Here is a 21,905-nt window from a genome sequence, read left to right on the forward strand (position 1 = left end):
TGGTTGTGACTCTTTTGTCCTTCCTCATCTACCCATTTACTGGTTCAAAAGCGCTCTCTTCTGCACCTGCCTCTACCTTCTGCTGCCACTCCCTACCCTCCTGCTAAATTATTGTTTCTTCTGTATTTATCTCCTTGTATGTCACTGCTTCCCTAGAGCCGTCTTCTGCAATACTGATATCCCCTTCAGTATCCCAGAAAATCCAAGAAGGTGTGCAGCTTAGGCCCTGAGGAAGGGACACTGTAAACATGTGTTGCAAGAGGGTCCAAAGCTTCTCAAGCACCAGGATCCAGCGACAGTATCAGGCAGTAGCTGATCTCATAACTGCCAAGAAGGATCAGGAGAACCAGAGGACATCATCACAGCAGATGAAAGAGGAAGCTCCTGCTCTCAAGCCTCAGGACAACTGCGGGTTGGGGCGGGTTTGACATGAGCCACCTCATTTTAGAGGATCTGAAACAGATCTTTAGTTAGCAGCACATGATAAAGCTTCTTGGTCATTAGTTATCCACACCCTGGGATCATTACACAGGAGAAGCTGGAGAAGAGGATACCTTAAAGCATACTCCTCCTATCATGCAGAAAATCCCTTCAAGGACACATCCAGGGACACACTGTCAGCCTGCTCCTCGTCCCACTACTATCAGCAACCTCCTTGCACTTCTCCTACTTCTGAATCCAAAAGCATATCACTTTTCTGTATGTGTCTTTAGGGTGGTCAGGGAGTAAGGCTTTCAGTAGAAATAGTTTAGAAAGATTATAGATACACATACATATATATATACATATATACACATACTTCTGAATCCAAAAGCATATCACTTTTCTGTATGCCTCTTTAGGGTGGTCAGGGAGTAAGGCTTTCAGTAGAAACAGTTTAGAAAGATTATATATATACATACGTGTGTGTGTACATATATTCGAGAGAGAGAGAATGGTCTTGCTCTCTTCAGCCATGGCACTTTGTGCAGCAGCACTGTGGGTTCTGCTCCTGCTGTGCTGACAAGAACACAGTATAGCCTTGAAGGAGTCCATGTTATTTGCAACAAAGCAGTTTGCAGCAGATCAGTGCCCATACCACCAGGGACATGCAATGGCCAGCAGGCTTGCTTTTCTCTCCTTCACAGATTCCTTTGATCAAGACCCACAGTGCTCACCTCACACCCTTTCAGCAAATAAAGAATAAGTCTTCAGGGAATAAAGGATAAGACTAAAGACTTGCACTGACCTGTTTCTGTTAAGGTACAGGTATAGCTCCCTGCTGCTGTGGTGACCTTTCCCTAAAGCTATCTGCTTGCAAGCACATGTTTTATTTTGTTACTTTGTTGAGTGGGGGAAAAGAATAAAGATGCTGGCAGGAGGAGACATTGTGCTATGTGATCAACACACAGAGCTGGACCTCTAAGTGCTCTCTGCGTGCGAGGGAGGAGGGCAGCTCTGCAAATGAAGAAGATGAGCTGGGTGTGATCCCAGAGGGAATACTGAGAGGTGAGCAGGCACAGTCCTCTGAACAGTGTTTCAGCCAGAAGGTCATCCATAAAACCTACCGCCACCCAAGCACAGCACAGCTGAGGAGGAGAGGACTCCCAGAACATTATTCTGCATGTCTTGCTCCTCAGACAAAAGAAAGCCCACATGCCTGGGTGTCAGCTCATTCAGGGTGTCCTTCTGGAATAGCTGCTGCAGGCACAGAATTAAGTTCACTCCTCTCCTTCCCTCCCACTGTGCTGAACACTGCTCCGCGGGGGGAGCAGGCTTGGGTGACAGGCACCACCATGCCTCTTGGAAACGGCACAAGGAGGAATAAGGTGGTGTAAAAAGTGGGCAATAGTGCAGGACGCATGGACACGTTGCCTGAAACAACATCCACCTGACTCAATTCCTGTATGATACCAGAGAAGACAGGTGAAGGTACATCACCTGAAAAAAAGGTATTCTTCTGCTTAATGCAGTATTTGAAACCTGTATGCAGTGAACGACTGTAACTACACACGGGGCAATTTGTTTCTCCCCAGTGCTCAGAAGCTCTATACTGGTCTATACCAGGAGGCGGCAGACACCTTGACAGTCCATCTCTCCCTTGAGATCACACATACAATTTCTCAGGTGCTCAGTTTTGTAACTTTGGTAATCATGACCAAGAAGATCCCAGGAGATGGATGTAAAATTCATGTAAGATCAAGAAACTCCTTGCTAGGCTATGCTTGACTTCCCAGTAACTTCTGCACTGTGAGAGCTGGCATTTGTGCTCTTTGCCACTGCCATGAAGCCTTTAGCTTTCTTTTGATGACTTTCTCCTCCTTACTTATGAGGGACAAACATATTCCATCCAGGAAGGCAGCTTTTACAAGCACATGCTTTGACATTTCTACATACAGTACAAAGACCCATTCCAAAATAGGATTTGAATAAATCAATAGCAGAACAATGTTACCATAATGCTGGCTGAGAAAAATAGTATCAGCAGCAAGAATTAATGAGAACAACACAGAACATAAGGGTTTACTTTTTTCCCTTCATCCTGAAGGGAGTGACAGTTATTGTCTGTTTAAAATACTCATCTACACTAATTACATATAATTTTGACAGCAGACCACCTATTTTCATTAAGACAATGAATGAAAGTTTTGTGCTTATACCGAAGCTTTTAAAACTACTCAGGTTTATGCTTAAACATTGAGATAAAGGTAACTGGAAAAATTAAGTCAAGACCCTCTGATTTATTGCTCCAAGAGATTACAGTTTGACATTTGCATGATTTCAAATAAAGTAATCTTACTGCCTGAAGACAACAGCAGAACCAACGCAACAAGTAGGGCACATTTTCCCATTTAGTATTAACCACTAATTAAATAAGCAAGCCTCTTAAGGATAAACTCCAAATAGCAGTATTTTATTGTAAACGAGTCTTAATTCCTTTTAGATAAGATAATCTAATAGCAGAGAGATATTTCTTAACCTAGTATCTGAAGTTATGGGAAAGGAATTCCTGAAAAAAAAATACTGTTTTCCTATAGGTGGGTATAAAAAGCTGTCTGCATATCTACAGTTTAAGACTATCTTGATGTTTCCCATTCCTGCTCCTGTCTCTCCTGACAGCAGTAACACAAAAATGACATAAAACAGCTCTTTAAAATATCTCAGTGAAGAACTGAAATGCATATACACCTTACCAGTAAACATGAAAATCCTACAGAAAACAGTTCTCCAATTATCTGAGACCAACTGTAGCTCTATCAGGACAGGATTACCAAAAAAAAGGACCAAATATTCCTTGTGAACATTCATCATACATTTTAAAATACTGGTTTTAACATTACTATGCTCAGCCCTCCAGAGTCAGTCAGCAGTCGCACAAGTGTGCTTTGATTATTTTTACGGTTCATAAATCAGTCACTGACCAATTTCCAGTTGTAGTTTGTTAGAGATAATTGCTGAAGGAACAGCTTGACTTTTAGAACCAATTAGGTAATCACAATACACAGATCCACTTCTTCCTTTATGTTTTAAAATCAATCACCCAAGATAATTTTATAGCAAAGTGAAAACAAGCATTTGAGAGAAAGCTGATGAATACTAGGGAGGCCTATCTTAACTAGGCAGATGATACTCATGGCGAACAAGGTACAAGCCTGTTGAGGACTAACAGGAGCTACTGAAGCACTTTTGAGTTTGAAATGGGAATTATTGAGGGGGAAGAAGCAGGGTATCAGAGTAACAACAGTATTATTTTATACTAGGTATTTAAAAGCTGGTATCTCCAGTGACACAAAAATCTGAGAACAGAATGGAATTAAAACCATCTATTTGCTTTCTGCCCGGAAAACTTCAATTTTGACCATCAAACTTAAAAGCAGGAGAAAAGCAAGTTCAGACAGTCTGAGCAGAGGCCCAAAATAACTTCAGCAGTCCTCAGCTTTATGAATACTCTGTTTTAGAGAGGAAAGAAGTATGCAATAAAATGATGCAGAACATAATAGAATGGAGACTGAAAGGTAAATAAGCTCCTGTTGCTAACTCATAGCTAGCTATAAAGAAGTAAAAGATTACACAAAGATCAGTTAGAAAGCATTGCATCAGTTTTTACACAATCCATAGTCTGTGGACCACACTGCTACCAGAAATTACCTAAGCATTTAGAATTCAGGACTGTTTCTATGGACAAAGAAAACATTTACAATTGCATCAACGATGATCAAAAAAAGTATATATAGATTGTTTTAAAACATTAGCCTACCAATGATGTGTTTCAGGGTTAAAGCCCAACTTTCTTCATAACCTGATTAAAAAGTATCTAATACAGGAAATCAGAAATAGCACATTTTAGTGCCTTCACTAGTACACAGGCTGCTTTTCTCAGTGGTCCATGGAAACAGGCTCAGTAGCAGGAAGATGTAAAGTGGGAAAAAAGATAATGCTCAACACTTAGTAACTTAAAGAGAATTCAATCATGGATGAGATGACACTGAGTGCAATAAAATGCTAGAAAACAAAACTGACTTCGCTTTTTTCCCCCCTTAAGAATTCTCTACTTAAAATACATTTTTTCAGATAACTTTTACAGAGTATTTAGAAGATTTTCATTTTTATTTCAGAAAGTTAAAAGGCATAATTTAAATGCCTCTTCAAGTTTCTACCCATTTGATACTAAAGAAAGTGTTAAAAAGGTCACAGCAGTTTATTTTGAAGGATTTTTCATGTAAGAGCTCTGCTGCCCCCACAAGGATACAGAAGGTGAGACACAATCTGAAACAAGCCTTCCAAAAGGTTAAGCGCATAACATGAATGCATGCAGTAGCATACAGCAGAGCTGGTTTGTGCATGTGGCTTTTGAGGTTTTCTGTTATCTATTTGAATGGTTTTACCAATGCACTCAGAATGGCTGCATTAGTAATGCCTGCCAATTTTTGTCACAGAAAAACAGTACGTCCCCATTCTCAAATTAAGTATTTTAGCAGTGTTTTAGAGTTCTTTATTGGACAAATTTGGGTACTATTCCTCCAGAAAACCAGGCTGCCTTCATATTATTGATGAGTGGAATATGAAATACTGACTTTCGAGTCCATCATTGGCCAAGACCAGATACTATTCATAGTGCTACTGTGCAAATTCACACAGTATTCCGCTTGTGGAGATGAGCAGATTCTCCAAACCATGGTGTCCAAATGTTGGAAACAAAGGATTCAGGAAGGCTGGATTAGTGGGTGCAGGTGGCATGTTAAGAGATAAAAGTAACTTGGGTCACATCTCATGGCTCTCATTTGCTACCAGTCACTCACTGTTTCATGTAATTCTGTGGTCTATAGTTAACACATACCTACCACAGTTATTAATGCACACTGACAAATAACTTGACTGTGTGGCCATACTGCTGATAAACAAGCACAATTCCATATTTTCCATCTCAGAAGCGTGTGTAGCCTGGAATCTAAGCACTTGGACACTAATCAAACTTCAAAACACACAGGAAGGCATGTATGACACTTCACAGGTGACAATCTGCCAAAGATCTGAAAGAGCATCTGATAAAGCAGCTGTCAGGAACCCTGGCTCTGACCGAGACTCACCTTTCCCATGTTTATGAATCCTTTCAAAGAGCACACTTGGAATGAATGAAGAATATCTTCAACAAAGAACAGACTCACTGCAGACCCTAGTTACCATTAATTACGATTTGTATCCCAAGCAAAAACACTGTTCAGGGAATAGTACTTGTAGCTTCCTGACATTCCCAATGGCTATTTCTTCTCTCTTTTTTTTTAAGCTACTTTTGTACTAGAAGCACAGTGTAACTACCACGTTTCTACAGAGGCACAACTTGGAAGGCAGGACCAACATGTGGTACTTATTTTTTGTGATGACATTTCAAATCACATGAAGTGACAAGATGCCAAGTGAGAGAACACTTACTGAAACTGCACATTTACTTAAAATGGAGACTCTGAAGACAAAGAGGAATGAAAACTTGCTAGTTTGGAGTGGTTTTTTTAAAGCTATAAAACGTGAACTTGCAATTGTGGTGCTTCAATGTTCATGGGGAAAAAAACCAAAATCCAAGTGGGATGCTGGATTTTATTTTTTTCTTTTTAAAGTTAAGCTACTGTCTCCTTTCCTCTTGCTGAATCTTTCCTTTCAACACCCACAAAGTTCCTGGGGTTTTTTGTTTGGGGTTGTGGCGGTTTTTTCCTCTAACTTATTGAAGGTAAACACACTCTAAAATGCTTCATAATATTCAGTAATCTGAGTCTCCTGGTAGTTGAGATTCCAGGATGTTTAATCTATGAAATTAATCACATACAATTAGCAACCTGATGCAAGAATAAAATGGAAAAGATTAATACACATCTTCCATCATCACTGAGCACAGGATGTTAAGGACACATAATGTCAACAGTTACTCCCACCCATAGTCTTAACATGTGGCAGTATTTTAACCTCTATAAGAAAAATATCATGAACAAAGCTAGGAGAGCAGATAAAAATATATGTACATTCTTGTCCAGTTGCAATATTGGTGTACTAATTTTCTAATGGATGAAGCTTAAAACTTGTAGCCCAAAAACTTTCTCTGGGAATGAAATACAGGAACAGAACCCGTTAACTTAATTACCCAGTCAGTGTCTCGATTTAACCTAATATGAAAACTGAAACACAAGGAGCAAAACAAAATCATACTAGCTGATGAAAAAAAAAAATAGGGAAAGAGTGTTTAAGAAAACCCACAAAACAACACACACAGATTCTACTTCACTTTCCAGAAAGTCAGATGCTCATGAAGAGATTGTACAGATGAGGAAAGCCACAGATCTCATTCATAGTGCCAAAAAGGAAATAAAGTATTAGATAAAACTTGTTTTCAATTTGCCTTTTGGAAAGAAACAAACACGTGACGTGTACCTTTTATCTACCTAATGTAGCTAAGGTTCTTAAGAACCAATTCTGGCAGGGTTCCTGGTAAAAGCAAACAGGAGATTATTGCTCAGTGCTCTGCAAGACTCCTCTGGCAGCAAGGTCATGTACAGTAAATGGACAACCGACCGCTTCCTGTAGCAAGACAAGAGCAGTCACTGCGCTGAAGCGCATGTCCTTTGTGACAATCTCCCTAAGAGTATTTCATACAAGAACCATAACTCTGAATTTGTTAACCCTGCCCAGCTGTGGTGGGACCAACCCCTGAAGTCATTCTGCAATCTCAGTGGCACAACTACAAGCAATTTTACAGGGGCCAGATTTCACTTACATTTTAGTGACTCAGGTAAAATGACATTTGAGGCAAGGTTAAATGGAAAAGGCAGCTCCCTGCAGGAGTGACAAAACAGCAGAGTGCCCTGCTTTATGCAATACCTAAGTGCAGGTGTGCTGCTCCCCGCTTTGAACACTGGGCATGAAACGGAATTCAAGACAGTGCAGTAACTACACTCTGATTCGGTTCCACATGGTGTTTCTCCCAAATACAACTTGCCTTTCACTTTTCCAAGTTCCTCTACTCAGAGGAACTTGGGGGGGAAGACAGGCTATTGATTTATCAAGAATGTCTGTTGTGGTTTAACCCCAGTCAGCAACTAAGCACCACGCAGCCGCTTCCCCTTCCCCCCTCCCAGTGGGGTGAGGAGGAGGAAAGAAAAAAAAAAGTAACACTCATGGGTTGAGATAAGAACAGTTTAATACCTAAAGTAAAATATAATACTAACAATAGTAATAATGAAATATAATAATAGTAATGAAACAGAATATAACAAAAAAGGAAGGGGGGGAGGGGAGGGGAAAAAAAAGTGATGCATAATGCAATTGCTCACCACCCACTGACCGATGCCCGAGCCGCAATCTGCGCCTCCCAGCCAACTCCCCCATTTATATACTGGGCATGACGTTCCATGGTATGGAATACCCCTTTGGCTAGTTCAGGTCAGCTGCCCTGGCTATGCTCCCTCCCAGCTTCTTGCACACCCGCTTACTGGCAGAGCATGGGAAACTGAAAAGTCCTTGGCTTAAAATAAGTGCTCCTTAGCAACAACTAAAACCTCAGAGTGTTATCAACATCATTCTCACACTAAATCCAAAACACAGCACTGTACCAGCTACTAAGAAGAGAGTTAACTCTGTCCCAGCTGAAACCAGAACAATGTCAATACAATGAAAATTACAAGGGTTATGGATTACTGTTAGTCCTGCTCACATCATGCTCTTGTATTTGTTGCCTGGGTGAAAAAAAAAAAGCAGACCACCCTTACCAAGCATGGTTTCTCAGGGTCACCTCCAGTCATACCACTCTACAAAGCCTTTTATCAGTCAAAGCAGTATTTGTGCAGCTATGCTAAAACTAGCAAACATTTCTATAACCAGTTAGCACTGTACTTGTTTTAGTATTGCGACCAACACTTGTTGAAAGAGAAAAAACTCAGTTGTTTCTAGAGCAAATCGCATTATCTGTCTCTTTCCAAGTCCATAAAAGTATTTTAAAAGAGATAGCTCATTCAATGTACATATCTAAAAGGAAACAGTACCTTTAATGTTCTAGTTGGAGCCCAGCCAGTGCCATCAATTGAATGTTCTCTCAATAAACTGGAAAAAAGACACATATATTATACAGTGCAACTTCTACTTAAACAACCTTTGTCAGAAATCTTCTCAGAAAACATTAAGAACTTAGGAAGCAATTGCAACATAAGGATTACCTCTTGCACTGTATCTAGGTAGTGGGATTTTAAAGCACAAGAATTGGTATGTCTTCCTAGAAGAATTACATTCTACATAGCGTCATTACAGATCTCCCGATCTGAGCTCAACCTTTGTCAGAAAACCTGGATTATTTTCATCAAGCAAAATAAGTGTGACAGAAATCCTTGTGACACAGTCTCAACATTGAACCTTTATTTTCCCCTGAGCACACAGACACATGTGCTCCAGTTTAGAACGTCTTCACCTTTGGCAAAGAGACAGGCTTATGGAATGACCTCTCACCAAATCTGCACATTTCCATCCAAAAAAGCGTATTTTTGGTGGGTTATCTAATTAGCAAGAAAAAGGGTTATCGTCCTCTCTTCTGTGAGAGGACCTCAGCTTCTTAAAAGCAGGGATAGGAAAGTGAAATAGTTTCAGCCTGTCTGCTCAGGAAGGTTCTGCAACAGCCGTAACATGAACAGATGCATCTCGAGCCTCCGGGGACACAGCGCAGAGAGGTCTAAGGGCAGGGTCTTACAGTCCTCTTTCAGCAGGAGAGCTATACTGCACGCAGAACGTTTTAAGGCTTTACAAACTCAACACCATACATCCCCAACTGGAAATCATGATGAAGACTACTCTGGGCAAGAGAGATTGCTTACAGGAGCAAAAAAAGTTCCTTATAAACTATAGTACATGTTCTTGAATTTTAATATAAATACATTTGAATATTAATATAAATAATTAAGATACAGACTTTCCTATACACACACATACTGTATAGAAATTTTATATGACCTGCATATTATGCTACATAGTAAGTCCAGTGAAGCTGTTGACCTATTTACAAGTTTAAATCATTGAGGTGTATTCAGTTGGTTAGGCATTCCTGGACCTTTCAGGTCAAAACATCAGAAGTTATGAGAAGTAAAAATATTGGAGATCAGAGCATAATTGAGAAGTGAGCTGAAGTCTTGCTCACATTCATGCAAGCAAAAGTAATAATCTGAATGAGAAAGTCCGGAAAACTCCTTGAAGCATCATTTCACAATCACACCTTCCTCTGTTAAGAAGTAATCTAAAACTGAAAACTCATACAGCGAAGTGGCAAAGCATGAAAATTCATCACCACCAGCAGCTTCTACTGCTCAAATGATAGGGTTAAACTGAAACAGTCTTAAACTATTAGGTTTTACCAACTTTCAGGATGACATGTATTAAGTCAGTTTTAAGTTACAGTAGATGACTGGACCATACAGGCCAGTTTTTAATCCAAAATGCTGAGTTTTTAATCCAAGGTAATATACTACATCTAGCATTCCTCCTTGTTCAATGTAGAGAGGCTAGGAACAGGATGATCATACCGGACAAGACCATTCCATCTTAACTGTGCTACTTATCTCATTTCTGTGCCTTTAAAAAGATAAAATATGCCATTACCACTAATGCAGATCAAAACTAATTTCAAGAACATTAAAAATAACATCTTGTGGCTGCAATTTTTGTTCATACTACAAAAGTAAAAGCAAAAATGCTGCTGAACAGGCAAGAGCCAGGATTTTCAGGTTTTGAGCAAATAACAGACTTTTTAGCTTGCTTTCTGTCTGCTCATAAAATTTTGCTACAGTACTCCCTGTTACCTCTTCATATAGCTCACTGTGAACTTAAGAGTGACGAGTAAGTTAATACACACCAAAAAAAGCATAAAAATATCCACTGATAGAGCTCAAAGTGCCTGAGCGTATCAGCTAAGCCTCATTAACAACCTTCCAGCTTCCCAAAGCTTCAGAGCTCTCTCTGCACATCTCCAGCTGGGACATCAGCAGCCAGGACTTGAGAGGAGACACTCATACCTCTCATAGAGCTCTGGCAGAAAAGCAATGAAGATAGATAAGTGTACCTTTGCCTAATATTTCCCCTTTGCTGATATAATTCATATTCAGAGCAGCATCCTCTTTCTTCCTACAGATGGGGAATGATCATTAGGCCCCTAATCAAAACCTTTTCCCAGCACAGAGTGTCTAGAGAAACCGCATCTCGTGCTCTCCATGATATAGCACTTAAATATAATTGCCAAACAGTTCGGAGGTCTGAATGGTGATCTGCTCTCAGAGCATCATCCACACAACAAAATAAACACCTAAATGAGTAGAAATACACAAAACACATTATGAACTAGTTTCGCGGATGAAGCAGCACCTGCACGTAGCTTCTGCTCAAAGACCCGTCATCCACAGGTCCTGCTGCCACAGAGGAGCTGGGCTACTGGGAAGTTCTCAAATGGCACAACCAGCAGAGTTTCTCACCCACTCAGTGCTTCAAGAGGCTGCCTTTGACGAGCCGCCAGACAGACCACAAAAGCTACCTGTTCTACTAGGGTGTCAATACACTTGATGGGCAGGAAAACCTGTTTACTTGAAGCGACTATTCTAAAATTGCCAGAACTTTGCTGTCTGATGCTGTCTCATACAGGAGTGCCAGAAAGCTCATCTAGCACTATTTAGATTGAATAAACATTCAGAAGCTTCCCTTGTGATGCTTGAGAATTAATTTGCAAAAGTAAAGAGAGGGGTAAACCAACCATACAATTTCTGCAGCATTTCAAATTACTGAAGCTGGTGAGTGCATGCCTTGGGGAAAAAGCGGCAGGGCTGACAGGAGGGGGAGTGCTGTGGCACAAGCAGGAGTTTGTCAGGCAGGGAACTTCACCAGGAACAAGGAAGGACAGTAAAAGACTATTTCCATTTGCTTTGTCTTCAGCTGTAGTAGGGTCTGAGAAAAGCCAAGCGTGTCCTCAGTCATGGGGGGACTGGAACTGACAACCGCACCTTAACATCTGGTGTTTGTATCTAAGGAAACCTCCCAGAACATGATTTCAAATCCTTGTATCCAAGTTCCTATGGGAAGACTGCACAATCACTATTTTTGAAGCTATAGTAACCAAAACAGCCACTGATGTGACCAGCCAGCTGCTCAGCTTTCATTTCCACAAATATCTTCTCGTTCTGTAATTCCTGCATGGAGAAAAGCTTTGAGGAATTTTTTTCTTTTTAAATACACAGCATCCTAAAGAGACCTTGCAAAAACATCTACTAAACTGAGAACTGCATGGCTCCAGCAAGCTTAAAACTTTCTGAAACTCCAGCTGACACGATTTACAGCATGACTAAAAATTACTGTAATGGGGAGATCAGCCCTGGAGAAAACCTGCTTTATGTAAAGATCTCAGATGAACACATTTATCAACATAAAATGTCAGTTCCAACAAACTTCTGCCTTCCTTTTGCCAACAGAAAGTATCATTCAAGGTAAGTTTGAATTAAAAAGCTGTAAATCCACTTCAGAAACCCTCTGCTGGCAGGGACACATTACAGGGGTTATTCTTTTGCTCACCTCCCGCTGCCCACCTCCCTGCTCAACCCAGCACCGCCAGTGCAACCATTCTGGAGGCCATGCTATAGACTGGATGAGTAGAGCAATTGGTGCAGAAAGTCTTTCTGAAGAGCTTTTTGTTTCGACATTGGCACAGCTGAGGAGACTGGGAACAGCACAGGGGAACAGAAACAAGCAATCAACTTAATCAGCTTTTATAACTGGAGAAACTGCAACACTGAGCTATACTAGATGATACAATTAATCAGTCTTCAAACACTTCTCCATTCAGCACCCTTTAATATTGCATCATGAAGCGACCAAACCTTAGCTAACAACACCTATTGACAAAAAAAGACATCCAACAACACTGACCACCTCACCACGTAGCAGAAAAGCAGTGAAATTTGAGTGATTAAACTATTCTAAAAGCTTATGCGGTCAAGAAGGAAAAAAAAACACCTCAGGCGGAGATCACATCAATGGGGGAAAAAAGAAAAATAGTCAGTGACATGCATTACACATTGTCAAAAAACTAGTTAACTGGTGTATGTAGCAAGCAAGCATATCCTTTCTAGGTATCCTGATGTTTTTTATCCACATGTGCAGTGGAGGCAATATCCACAGGTATGGTCCTGACCTAATTAATATGGTCCATTATTAATATGGTCCAGAGTAACTGCAATCCATAAAGCACAGACAAACAACACTTTTCCTGCCCAAAACTATTACACTTGACCACAAGTTTAATCATTTGGTATGTTTTAATCCAGGGATGATTATCAAACCAACACACACCATAGCGTGAGGTATGTTTAGTAAAAGACAGTTGGGAAAAATACTGATAAGGAATTTCTTTCTGCTGATATATAACTGAAGCTATTTTAATGTAAAGACTCTTGTATAATTTGATTGCAGGTACTATATATAGAGTGCATTCTCCATTATAACAGGCATAAAGCAATCTAAGTTATTTTAGTTTTTCCATCTAAACGGTACGACATTTCAAAGGTTTGATATGTTAAAGTATCCGACAATCAAATAAAGCTGACGTTTTAGTGCAGATGCTGAAAAAATGACTTCATTAGAATTATGATGTTCCAACACTACATTCATCTTTCATAATTAAAACCACTTAAAGACAAGAAATAGTGAAATATCCTCAAGAATGTGAGACTTTATTTAACCTCAGAAGATGTTGCACTGTAGTCAGAGCTTAAACTTTTAGCTACCGTTTGGTGTCTAGTATTCCTTGTTCCCTGGTTCCAAACAGCTCACTTATTCATTCCTTCACTTGCACTATTTGACTTAAAGTGTCTAAGCTTAAGCTTTCTCCACTGACCAAACCACAAGGACTCTGGTGGAATTTAAACTGTAAAAACATGATCCTCAAATCGGTCTCCCTACTGTCAAGTGGCAAGTTCAGCTTTGTAAAATGCAACAGTCCTAGGAGGCACTGAGAAACACTACACATCCAGCAAATTGCTAAAAGTAGCAATACGTATTTGCCAAAACAACCTTCCTGTATCACCAGCATACAGCTCCAAATAACTGTGGACAACCAGATTTTTAGGTAGTCTCAGAGGATTTAGTATGTTTTTCCAGTGCTTTTAAATCCTCCAGTCCCCAAGTGAGGTAAAGTCTACGGACACCGGCCCTCACTGCCTGTAATCCTGCTGCAGCCTGGCACTATCGAGGACCAGGAACATACTACAGCCTCCTCAGGCTGGTTTCTATCATCCTTTGATGATATGAGCTTCTCAGAAGCATGGAGCAGACCACTATGGCTAAAAGCACCGATATCAGCTCTTTAGCTGTTATCAGCTGACGAGCCTGACCTGTCTATGAAGTGACAGACTGCCCTGTGAAAACTTCATTTTCACCAGGGCCTTGAACGCAGCACTAACATGATTTTTCAATCTGGAGGAAAAATTAGCTTTTTTTTTTAAGCACCAATTTGCTACACGTGGTGGCAACTGTTTTGGATTTTCAGAACAGCTTTCAATCTCACTTATATTCATTGCTTCTGCTTCATCTACTTGTTCTTTTACATCCCATTAACTTGAAAAGTGACAGTCATGCTTGTCACTTCTGTTTATGTTTGGTTTCTGGCCAATTTCACCATCAGGTACTCATGATGAAACACTGAAATTACAAAGTTTCAGAAACTGATTTTGAAGAGGAAACATTTACTATCAAGCAAAACCACCCAGCAACATAAGCCTCTCACTTTGGTAAAGTAAAGCTTTCGGGCTTCGTATCTTGACTTACACTCCCCCAACTCTGCTTTGTTGTAACTGGCACGTATGTCTCATGGTGGATATTAAATGTTAAAATAAACTAATGGCAAATATAGAATAGTTACTGTCAAAGTTTAAGGAACATTTTTTCCTTCCTTTTTGAAATATAAATGGTTTTCAAGCACTTAACACATTCAGGCATTAAACAAGTAAAGCCTTAAGCCCGCTCAGGGCCTGAGGACTATTCATTTATGGAGGGAGAAGAAAAACCAACTAAGTTTTGTTTAGGTTGGAGTTTACATTTTTACCCCAAGTAGAACAAAACGTTAAGTCTGAACCTGAAAGGTCAGGCTCTACGTGGCCTCTAACACACAGCAAGAACAATACTTTCAGTAGATTTCTAAGTTCCTAAGGGTCACATGCCACTGATTTGCAGGATCTGTTGAAAAAAATAATGGCATGAAAATTACATACAATGTTTTATCACACAGATAAACCTCCAAGGTTAAAAAAAACAGAATGCTGTTGCTACCTTAGGCAGATTTCTCCCGTCTCTGTAATGTTCGGGTGCCAGATTCTTGTCAAGCATTTTACCTTTGGAGGCTGCCAGGAGAGAAAACAGATTACGATGTTATCCCTTAAAATAAAACCATATCACTGTTACAAGTCATAGAACTGAAAAAGGCAAATATATTTGATATTCACAGCCTAGGTTTGAATGTTAAAGACACCCATAACATAACCTACAGGAGTTAAACCAGTTTTCTCTGCCCTTTTAGCTTCTCTCAACTCTTTACAAAAGCTGGGCTGGTATTAGGCTTTTTCTTAGAAAAACATAACTTGAAAGAAAGCCAAGAAAATTTACTCTCCTCTCCTGTCTCCTTCAGGGGAAGGAAAACATTCCAAACCATTCAGTTTCTTAACACTTAACCAGTAAGACAACAATTTAAACTGGAAAACTACTGTTTTCCCCCAAGGCTTATCCAAGTCAGGGGGTTGTTAAAAACCAGCAGAGGATGCAATGATAATAACTACATCAACAGAACAGCTTCTTTTAAACACAGACCTTCCTGTTCACAACTGAATAGGAAGTATCACAAGAAGCGTCAAGAAGGCGCATTATATGCAAGTTTAAGACACTCACATAAAAAGCCACCAAACTTATTTTCAGGCAAGACTGCCAGATTTCTGGATTCCATAGTGGGTTTTGAAATACAGGTTCTTAAAATACAGTCTCATTTGCTCTAGTTTTGTCAAGTAAAGAGCGGGTCATAAAAATCCCAGTAGCTTAGCAACAGCACGTTGTTCCATCCACGCTCTCCAAATTACAATTTGCAGCTTTCAATCAAGCAGATGATTTCTTATAGTAAGTGTACTGGAATACATCAGCACAGACCAGTACCTTTCATAAGTTCAATTAAATCACATATTATAGATGTGGAGCTATTTTCCTCCACTGCTTCCATGAAGTCTTCAGTCAAGAGACAAAATAGCTCAAATAGCTGTATTTGCATAGCAGCATGATGTGTTTTGTCTCATTGCTTTGTTCTCAACTTCCCAATTATCTCTTTAGTAAAATTTTTTTAACCAGGACTCCTTGGAAAAGAGATAAGAAAGTATGCATGGTACTGAGCTACCAACAACATATCTGTCCGGCACTAAAAGAAGAAACACCTATCACCACAACAAATCTGCAATTCAAAATGTAGATATTGACTTTTCTCCACTCTCATTTCACGTTTGACTAATAACTCAAGGGACACTGACTGCCCCAGTGCTGGATCACAGCATTATTGAAAATTAAGTGGCATGCAGAAAACAGTCTCAAACTTTTTACCTTCAAAACAAACGTTGTTCTTAGAAGTTTTCTAACAGCACAGCTGTTCATTGGCTACACCTTCACATTGTTTTGAAAGAGTATGTCTAGTTTTCAAGAAAGGGAAAGCAGCAGTATTTATTCCATGCCGGTAGATCAAGATAAAAGTAAATTTCTACCATACACACCTTCAAACAGGGAATGTATTGATGAGTAGGGGAAAAAAGTAAGCTTTATACAAACTAAATCTTTTTAAAAAAGTAATCCCCAAATCCTCACAGACTGAATTAACTGGTGTCTCATTTTTTGTATCGTGGAAACAAAAGAATTCCTTTATCCCTTCAAAGCATTTTTCATTGCCAAAAATTAGAAAAACCCACTCCTGACAGTAAGACAAAGGTTTTCTCTGTTAGACAGACAGGACAACCGCAGCGCTATCACAAAATTTTCTTCAGACAAAAATTCTCCTTTGAGCTTGTTCCAAGTCATCTTTGAGTCTTCCTTAGACCAACAAATCCACACAAGACTTCCTCGAGATGTTTCACTTGAATACCTCCAGCCATCTCCAGGTCATATGTGTGACACTTTGCACAACAAAGCTTACAAAATCCATTTATTTCATTGCTCAAACTCTTCCTTCACCTCAGATACTGAAAGCTGCACAGGTAGATCCAACCTCAACTGGGGCTCACAACAGTGAAGGGACTCATTTTCTTCTCCATTTCCAAGAGGTACAAGAAAGCATTGCAAGCATTTGAGAACTACACACATACTGACTTCAGTTTTGGTGGAAGTTTTTCAGAACAAGCTTCAGATCAAGTTTGTCTCATTTCTTTAAAAATATAGCTAATAAATAATCTCTCCCCTCCATTATTCTCACCAAATGAGAGACTGAATATAAAGTGCTAATCAATAAATGAACTTAATTAACAGTTTCAGATCTTGATCAATTTGGCACTCTAACAGGACACATGTACTAATACAGATATCTTTTATCTGTCCTGTAACCGTAGTTCTTCACTTCACAACCTTTTCCCTAGAGAAGGGACGGGGTTCCTAGCAGAAATTTGGAATCAATGTTGAAGTGTTTTCTCTAGATGCTAGATAGTCCCAAAGCATTCTTGTAAACTGCCCTGCAACTACGACTCCAGTTTTTTCTCTTTACAGTTTCTACAAAACATAATTCCCCAAAAGATGCATTAACAGGAATACAGATTCCAGACTGAGCTACACGCTAGCCCTAAGGTATTTCTTGCCACTTCCCCCTACCAGTTCCTGAGGAACTTCTTGAGATCAGCTGAAACTGAACACCAAACACAGCGAAGCACATAGTACAGAGAAACAAGTCAAGGAAAATGAAGCCACACTGCCCTGTGCTTTTGATGGACTGGATTACCCAGCTTGACAAGTGGAAGAGGAGCTGCCTTACAGTAGGAGTGGGTCTTGACACAAGAACTGCCCAAGTCATGCACTTCAGGTCCCTGAGCTTCCTTGCGCTGCCTCAAAATTTCCAGAGGCATGATGGAGCTTGAGCCCAATTCCCATTCCATCAGTTCCAAACTAAGACCTGTATAAAGTAGGGTCACCAAAGAGGTAGATGGAAGCCCCTTAATTGTGACACCTGATCATTCAGGAACCAAATCCCTTCCAGTTTGCTGTTTCCACAACTAACATATTGACCAGAAAAAGGGCCAAGATTAGCAGCTCTGCTGTTAAATTCCCAGCTTTTGACCACTGCCTAAGGCACCTCATGTCATAAAAATATCAGCAAACTGGAGAGTCCCTAAGACTGTCTACTCCAACAACATGATACATCAGAACCACGGGAGCTGCAAACAAGGCCTGGCTTGCAGTGGCAGACAGTTTAGTTTTATGTGAACATTACACCAGATCTGTACTATTAATCAGGTTCCATTCCTTAAAGCACCGGGTCCCTAGTCTTGTAGCACCCACTATTTCATCAGCTGCACCTCAAAGCAGAAAAGAACGGCGTTTGTTTTTTAAAATCAATTAATCCCTCAGTCACTGGATTTTTTTTTTTTTTTTAACATTTGATTCCATCTCCCACTGACCTCTATTTCTGGGCAGCTCGTCAGCCCGAAAAAGCAGTGCTTGAGGAACAGATGCTGCGGACACAGAGGTCAGGCAGCACCACTTGCTGCTAAAGGCATTTGCTGTCTATACCATTTAATGTTTTGCTTGCTGTTTCACAGCTTCCTCTGATGTCTGTATAGACAGCAACATTCCCGGCAGGTTTTGTAAGCACAAACACTAACAAACTTCTGTTTGCTTTACACAAAAGCTCATGAATGTGCAGCCTGCTTCCTAACAAGTGTAATACTTTAAAATGCCAAGTGACAGGTTTACCAACAGATTTTAGTATTTCTAATGGCCTGGTAGTTTGAGGAGACACTACAGAATTAACTAACCCTGCTCCAGTTTTCTTCCCATGATCCCTCTGCAACATCTATATCAGTACCAATTGCTTTCTGTTCTGACACAATATCCCATCACCATCAAAGAAAACAGTCCGCAGGCTATCTGGTAAATAATGTATTACATTGTTAAAGAAGTCTTTCCTTCACTCTGCACACCTGCTAAGGATATAACCAACAGTACACTGGGAAAGTATGCAATGAAACAAGGGCAGTTTCATGCATGAATGGATATGCAAGCAGGGATCAGCCATTTTTCTTCCCAAATATCATGAAATATGAAGTGTTTTGAACAGTGGAGCAGGTACATCCCACACTCCCTGCCTGGCACACAAGGGAGCCCTCATACTAGCAGAGACTGACATTTCTTTTAGTATTTTAGCAGTTATCTTTACAGAAGAATTGAGAAAAAAATGTGAAACTTTTAAAAACAATTCAGAACAGATAAAATTAAGCATTGATCTTCCAAACACTTTTAATGCCCTAAAATAACTTAGAAGTTAATTATCAATACTCTTTTCTCACCGTAGTATCTTTCCACACCGATTAGCTCCAACTTTAGAGGGAAACAGGCCTCTCAGGATGTTTTTTTTTTTTTTTTTTCTTTTTGTACTCAGAATGTGGACAGTACTTACGGGAAGAGCTACAGTGAGTCCAGAAAACATCAAAAGCTCAAACCTACTGGTTCCATCTATGGCATGCCCCTAAAACAGTGCTATAAAAAAAAAAAAAAAGAGTCATCAAGAAAGCCTTGGGTGTGAAAGAGTTTGGATCTGAGCAGAGGATTCTGTAGACACAATGCTAGGTTTTCCCGAGGCTCCAAAAAGCAGCCAGCCTGAATCAGATTCTTACAGAAGGAAGAGGTCCGAGGTGCACAAATTCCTTTTGGAAGACATTTTTGGGGCATGTATGGGATGAAGTCCTCATTTCAGGACGTTTTTTACTCCGACTGTCCCTGAAAAGCAGAGGTGTTTCCATTCAGGACCATGTTTGTATGCTTGTGTCCTTGGGAGCGTGACCAACTCTACCTCCATTAGGGCTGCAGGAAGCATCACCTGACTGTTCACTTGGATGCCACAGAAAAAGGATGAACAGAACTCCTCACTCTGGCCCCATTTCCAATATGGGAATTTAAAGAGTGGGCAATAACTGAATGTTAAGAGTTCTTTGTAGTAGTTTCACACTAACAATAAAAAGGGAAAAGAAAGATGAAGATCCTGACCTGCCTTAATCAGGCAGGAAGAAATTCAACTGAGAACACAAGAGAGAGAGTAAATATTAAAACATAAAGCAGACAGCAGTCAAGTGCTCAGTAGTGTACTAACTGAACTAACTCAAAAAGACTATTGAGGTATGCGACTTCTTGGATGCTGCCTTTGCAGAGCAGCAGTGTAGGAGAAAGATCGCTTATGGACCACGGGTACCATCAGGTCCACTTCATTTCATTATTGCTTGGTTCAGCACAATCAACATCAATACTTGCTCAATTACAGTATTAAATCACCAACAATGAAAACGTAATCACTGGACTAGCCAACATGACAATGCACAACTGCAGCACTTGGAGGAGTTCCCTCTTTGGAAACACTTGAGTTCCCTCTTTGGGAAACACACCCACTTGGAAGAGTTCCCCTCTTTGGGAAACACCGCTTTAGGAAAAGCCCATGGTGAGGTTTCTTACCTCTCTTCAGCCTTTCTGTAAAGCACAGAGTGAAACTCAGCCCATCGGCCTGCAGGAGTGAGGTGACACAAATTACTGCTAGCACTGTAGCACAAATCTATCTGAACCATCCTTGTGCCTCCAATAGCTAATTAAAAAAAAGGAACCCTTTCCAGTTCTCAAGCTCAGATGCTTCTAAAATTATCCACCTCTCCAACAGCTTAAATAGGTTCAGTTAATTATTAATACAGTGGAAGAACCCTTATAATATTTTATTGCCTTACAGATGATCATAATAAACATTTCTAATACTCAGTACAGCAGCTCAATGGTACAGAAGTCTGATTAAGCTCTAACCAGCTGTGTGCTCTGTTCACAAGCAAGAGGCAGCACTTCACAGTAGTGCTTGCTCCAAAGCATCCATGCTGCAAAGCATCCCTCCCACATTTTAGGCTCTTGAATCTTTGCACCAAGAAAGTTTATAGCCCAGGTACCAAACATTGGTGTACATCCTAGTCAGTCACACCTAAAGCAGCACAAGGATACATTACTTCTCTGTATTCACAGACCCACTGCTTTCCAAATCAGCCTCCAGTGCTTTATTCCATGGGCAGAGTAGTATGCCATGGCTGCAGCCCACAACACAAAATCTTCCAAGTTTTTCCTCTTTAATTATATATTCTTATACTCTTCTACTATGCCACCATTCTACACATCCACTTCTTTTCCCAGTGCAGAAGCTGAATGCTTGTTTATGAGGAAAGAAGGGCAAAAAAAGAATTCCCCAGAGGAGCAGCAAACACGCAGGATTTTGGCAACAGCACACTACAGAAATTAAAGGATGCCGTTACAGAAACTATACTATAAATTATGCATTTTGTAGCTTTAAAAACAGCTGTTCTTTTTTGATGCAGGCTAAAAAGATTAGCTAGAAAACGGATGCAGGCTCTGAAGCAGGGCTGTAATGACTTGCCAGTCTTGTCCAGTATTTTTACTCTCAACACAAACATGTTCAGCACTACTGCAAGGAGCTTGACGCAGATGTGTGATATCCCAACCTTGCTTACAGACTGAAAGAGCACTGGCAGGTCTGAAGAGCTCTATTAAAAACACTGCCATCACTTGTTTCAGGCTTCTTCTGCCTGGCAGAAAACAAACCATGGCCTCAGCATAATTATCTCAGTATTTGTGAACTTATACAGTTTCATTAATAACTTGACCATAATCCAACATTCAACCTACTGCATTTTTTTCTAAATTGCACAAAGGCAAACTTTACTTTTGTATTGAATGAGAGGTGCTCAGAATTTAAAAATATCTAATTAACATTTGTGCTGGTTTTGGCTGGGGTAGAGTTAATTTTCTTCACAGTAGCTAGTATGGGGCTGTGTTTTGGATTTGTGTTGGAAACAGGGCTGATAATTCAGGGATGTTTTTGTTATTGCTGAGCAGTGCTTACACAGAGCCAAGGCCTTTGCTGCTCCTCACCCCACCCCACCAGCGAGGAGGCTGGGGGTGCACAAGGAGTTGGGAGGGGACACAGCCGGACAGCTGACCCCAACGGCCCAAAGGGATATTCCAGACCACAGGACGTCACGCTCAGCACCCCCTTTATAAAGCTGGGGGAAGAAGGAGAAGGGGGGGATGTTCAGAGTGATGGCGTTTGTCTTTCCAAGTAACCGTTACGCATGATGGAGCCCTGCTTTCCTGGAGATGGCTGA

At 40.3% G+C, this 21,905-nt stretch overlaps 1 protein-coding gene across 1 annotated transcript in view; it reads right to left on the minus strand.

Annotated features, from left to right (window-relative positions):
- UBE2F (ubiquitin conjugating enzyme E2 F (putative)) overlaps positions 1-21,905 on the minus strand; it is an 87,521-nt gene that overhangs the window by 39,449 nt on the left and 26,167 nt on the right. Inside the window, exons 6-7 of the mRNA XM_050900263.1 lie at positions 14,806-14,876; positions 8,505-8,562 (exon numbers count right to left, since the gene is read on the minus strand). Of these exons, the coding sequence (XP_050756220.1) occupies positions 8,505-8,562; positions 14,806-14,876 (129 nt within the window). The remainder of the gene's footprint in view (positions 1-8,504; positions 8,563-14,805; positions 14,877-21,905) is intronic.

The sequence above is a fragment of the Gymnogyps californianus genome, chromosome 7, assembly GCF_018139145.2.
Source record: "Gymnogyps californianus isolate 813 chromosome 7, ASM1813914v2, whole genome shotgun sequence".
In the NCBI taxonomy this organism is placed as follows: domain Eukaryota; kingdom Metazoa; phylum Chordata; class Aves; order Accipitriformes; family Cathartidae; genus Gymnogyps; species Gymnogyps californianus.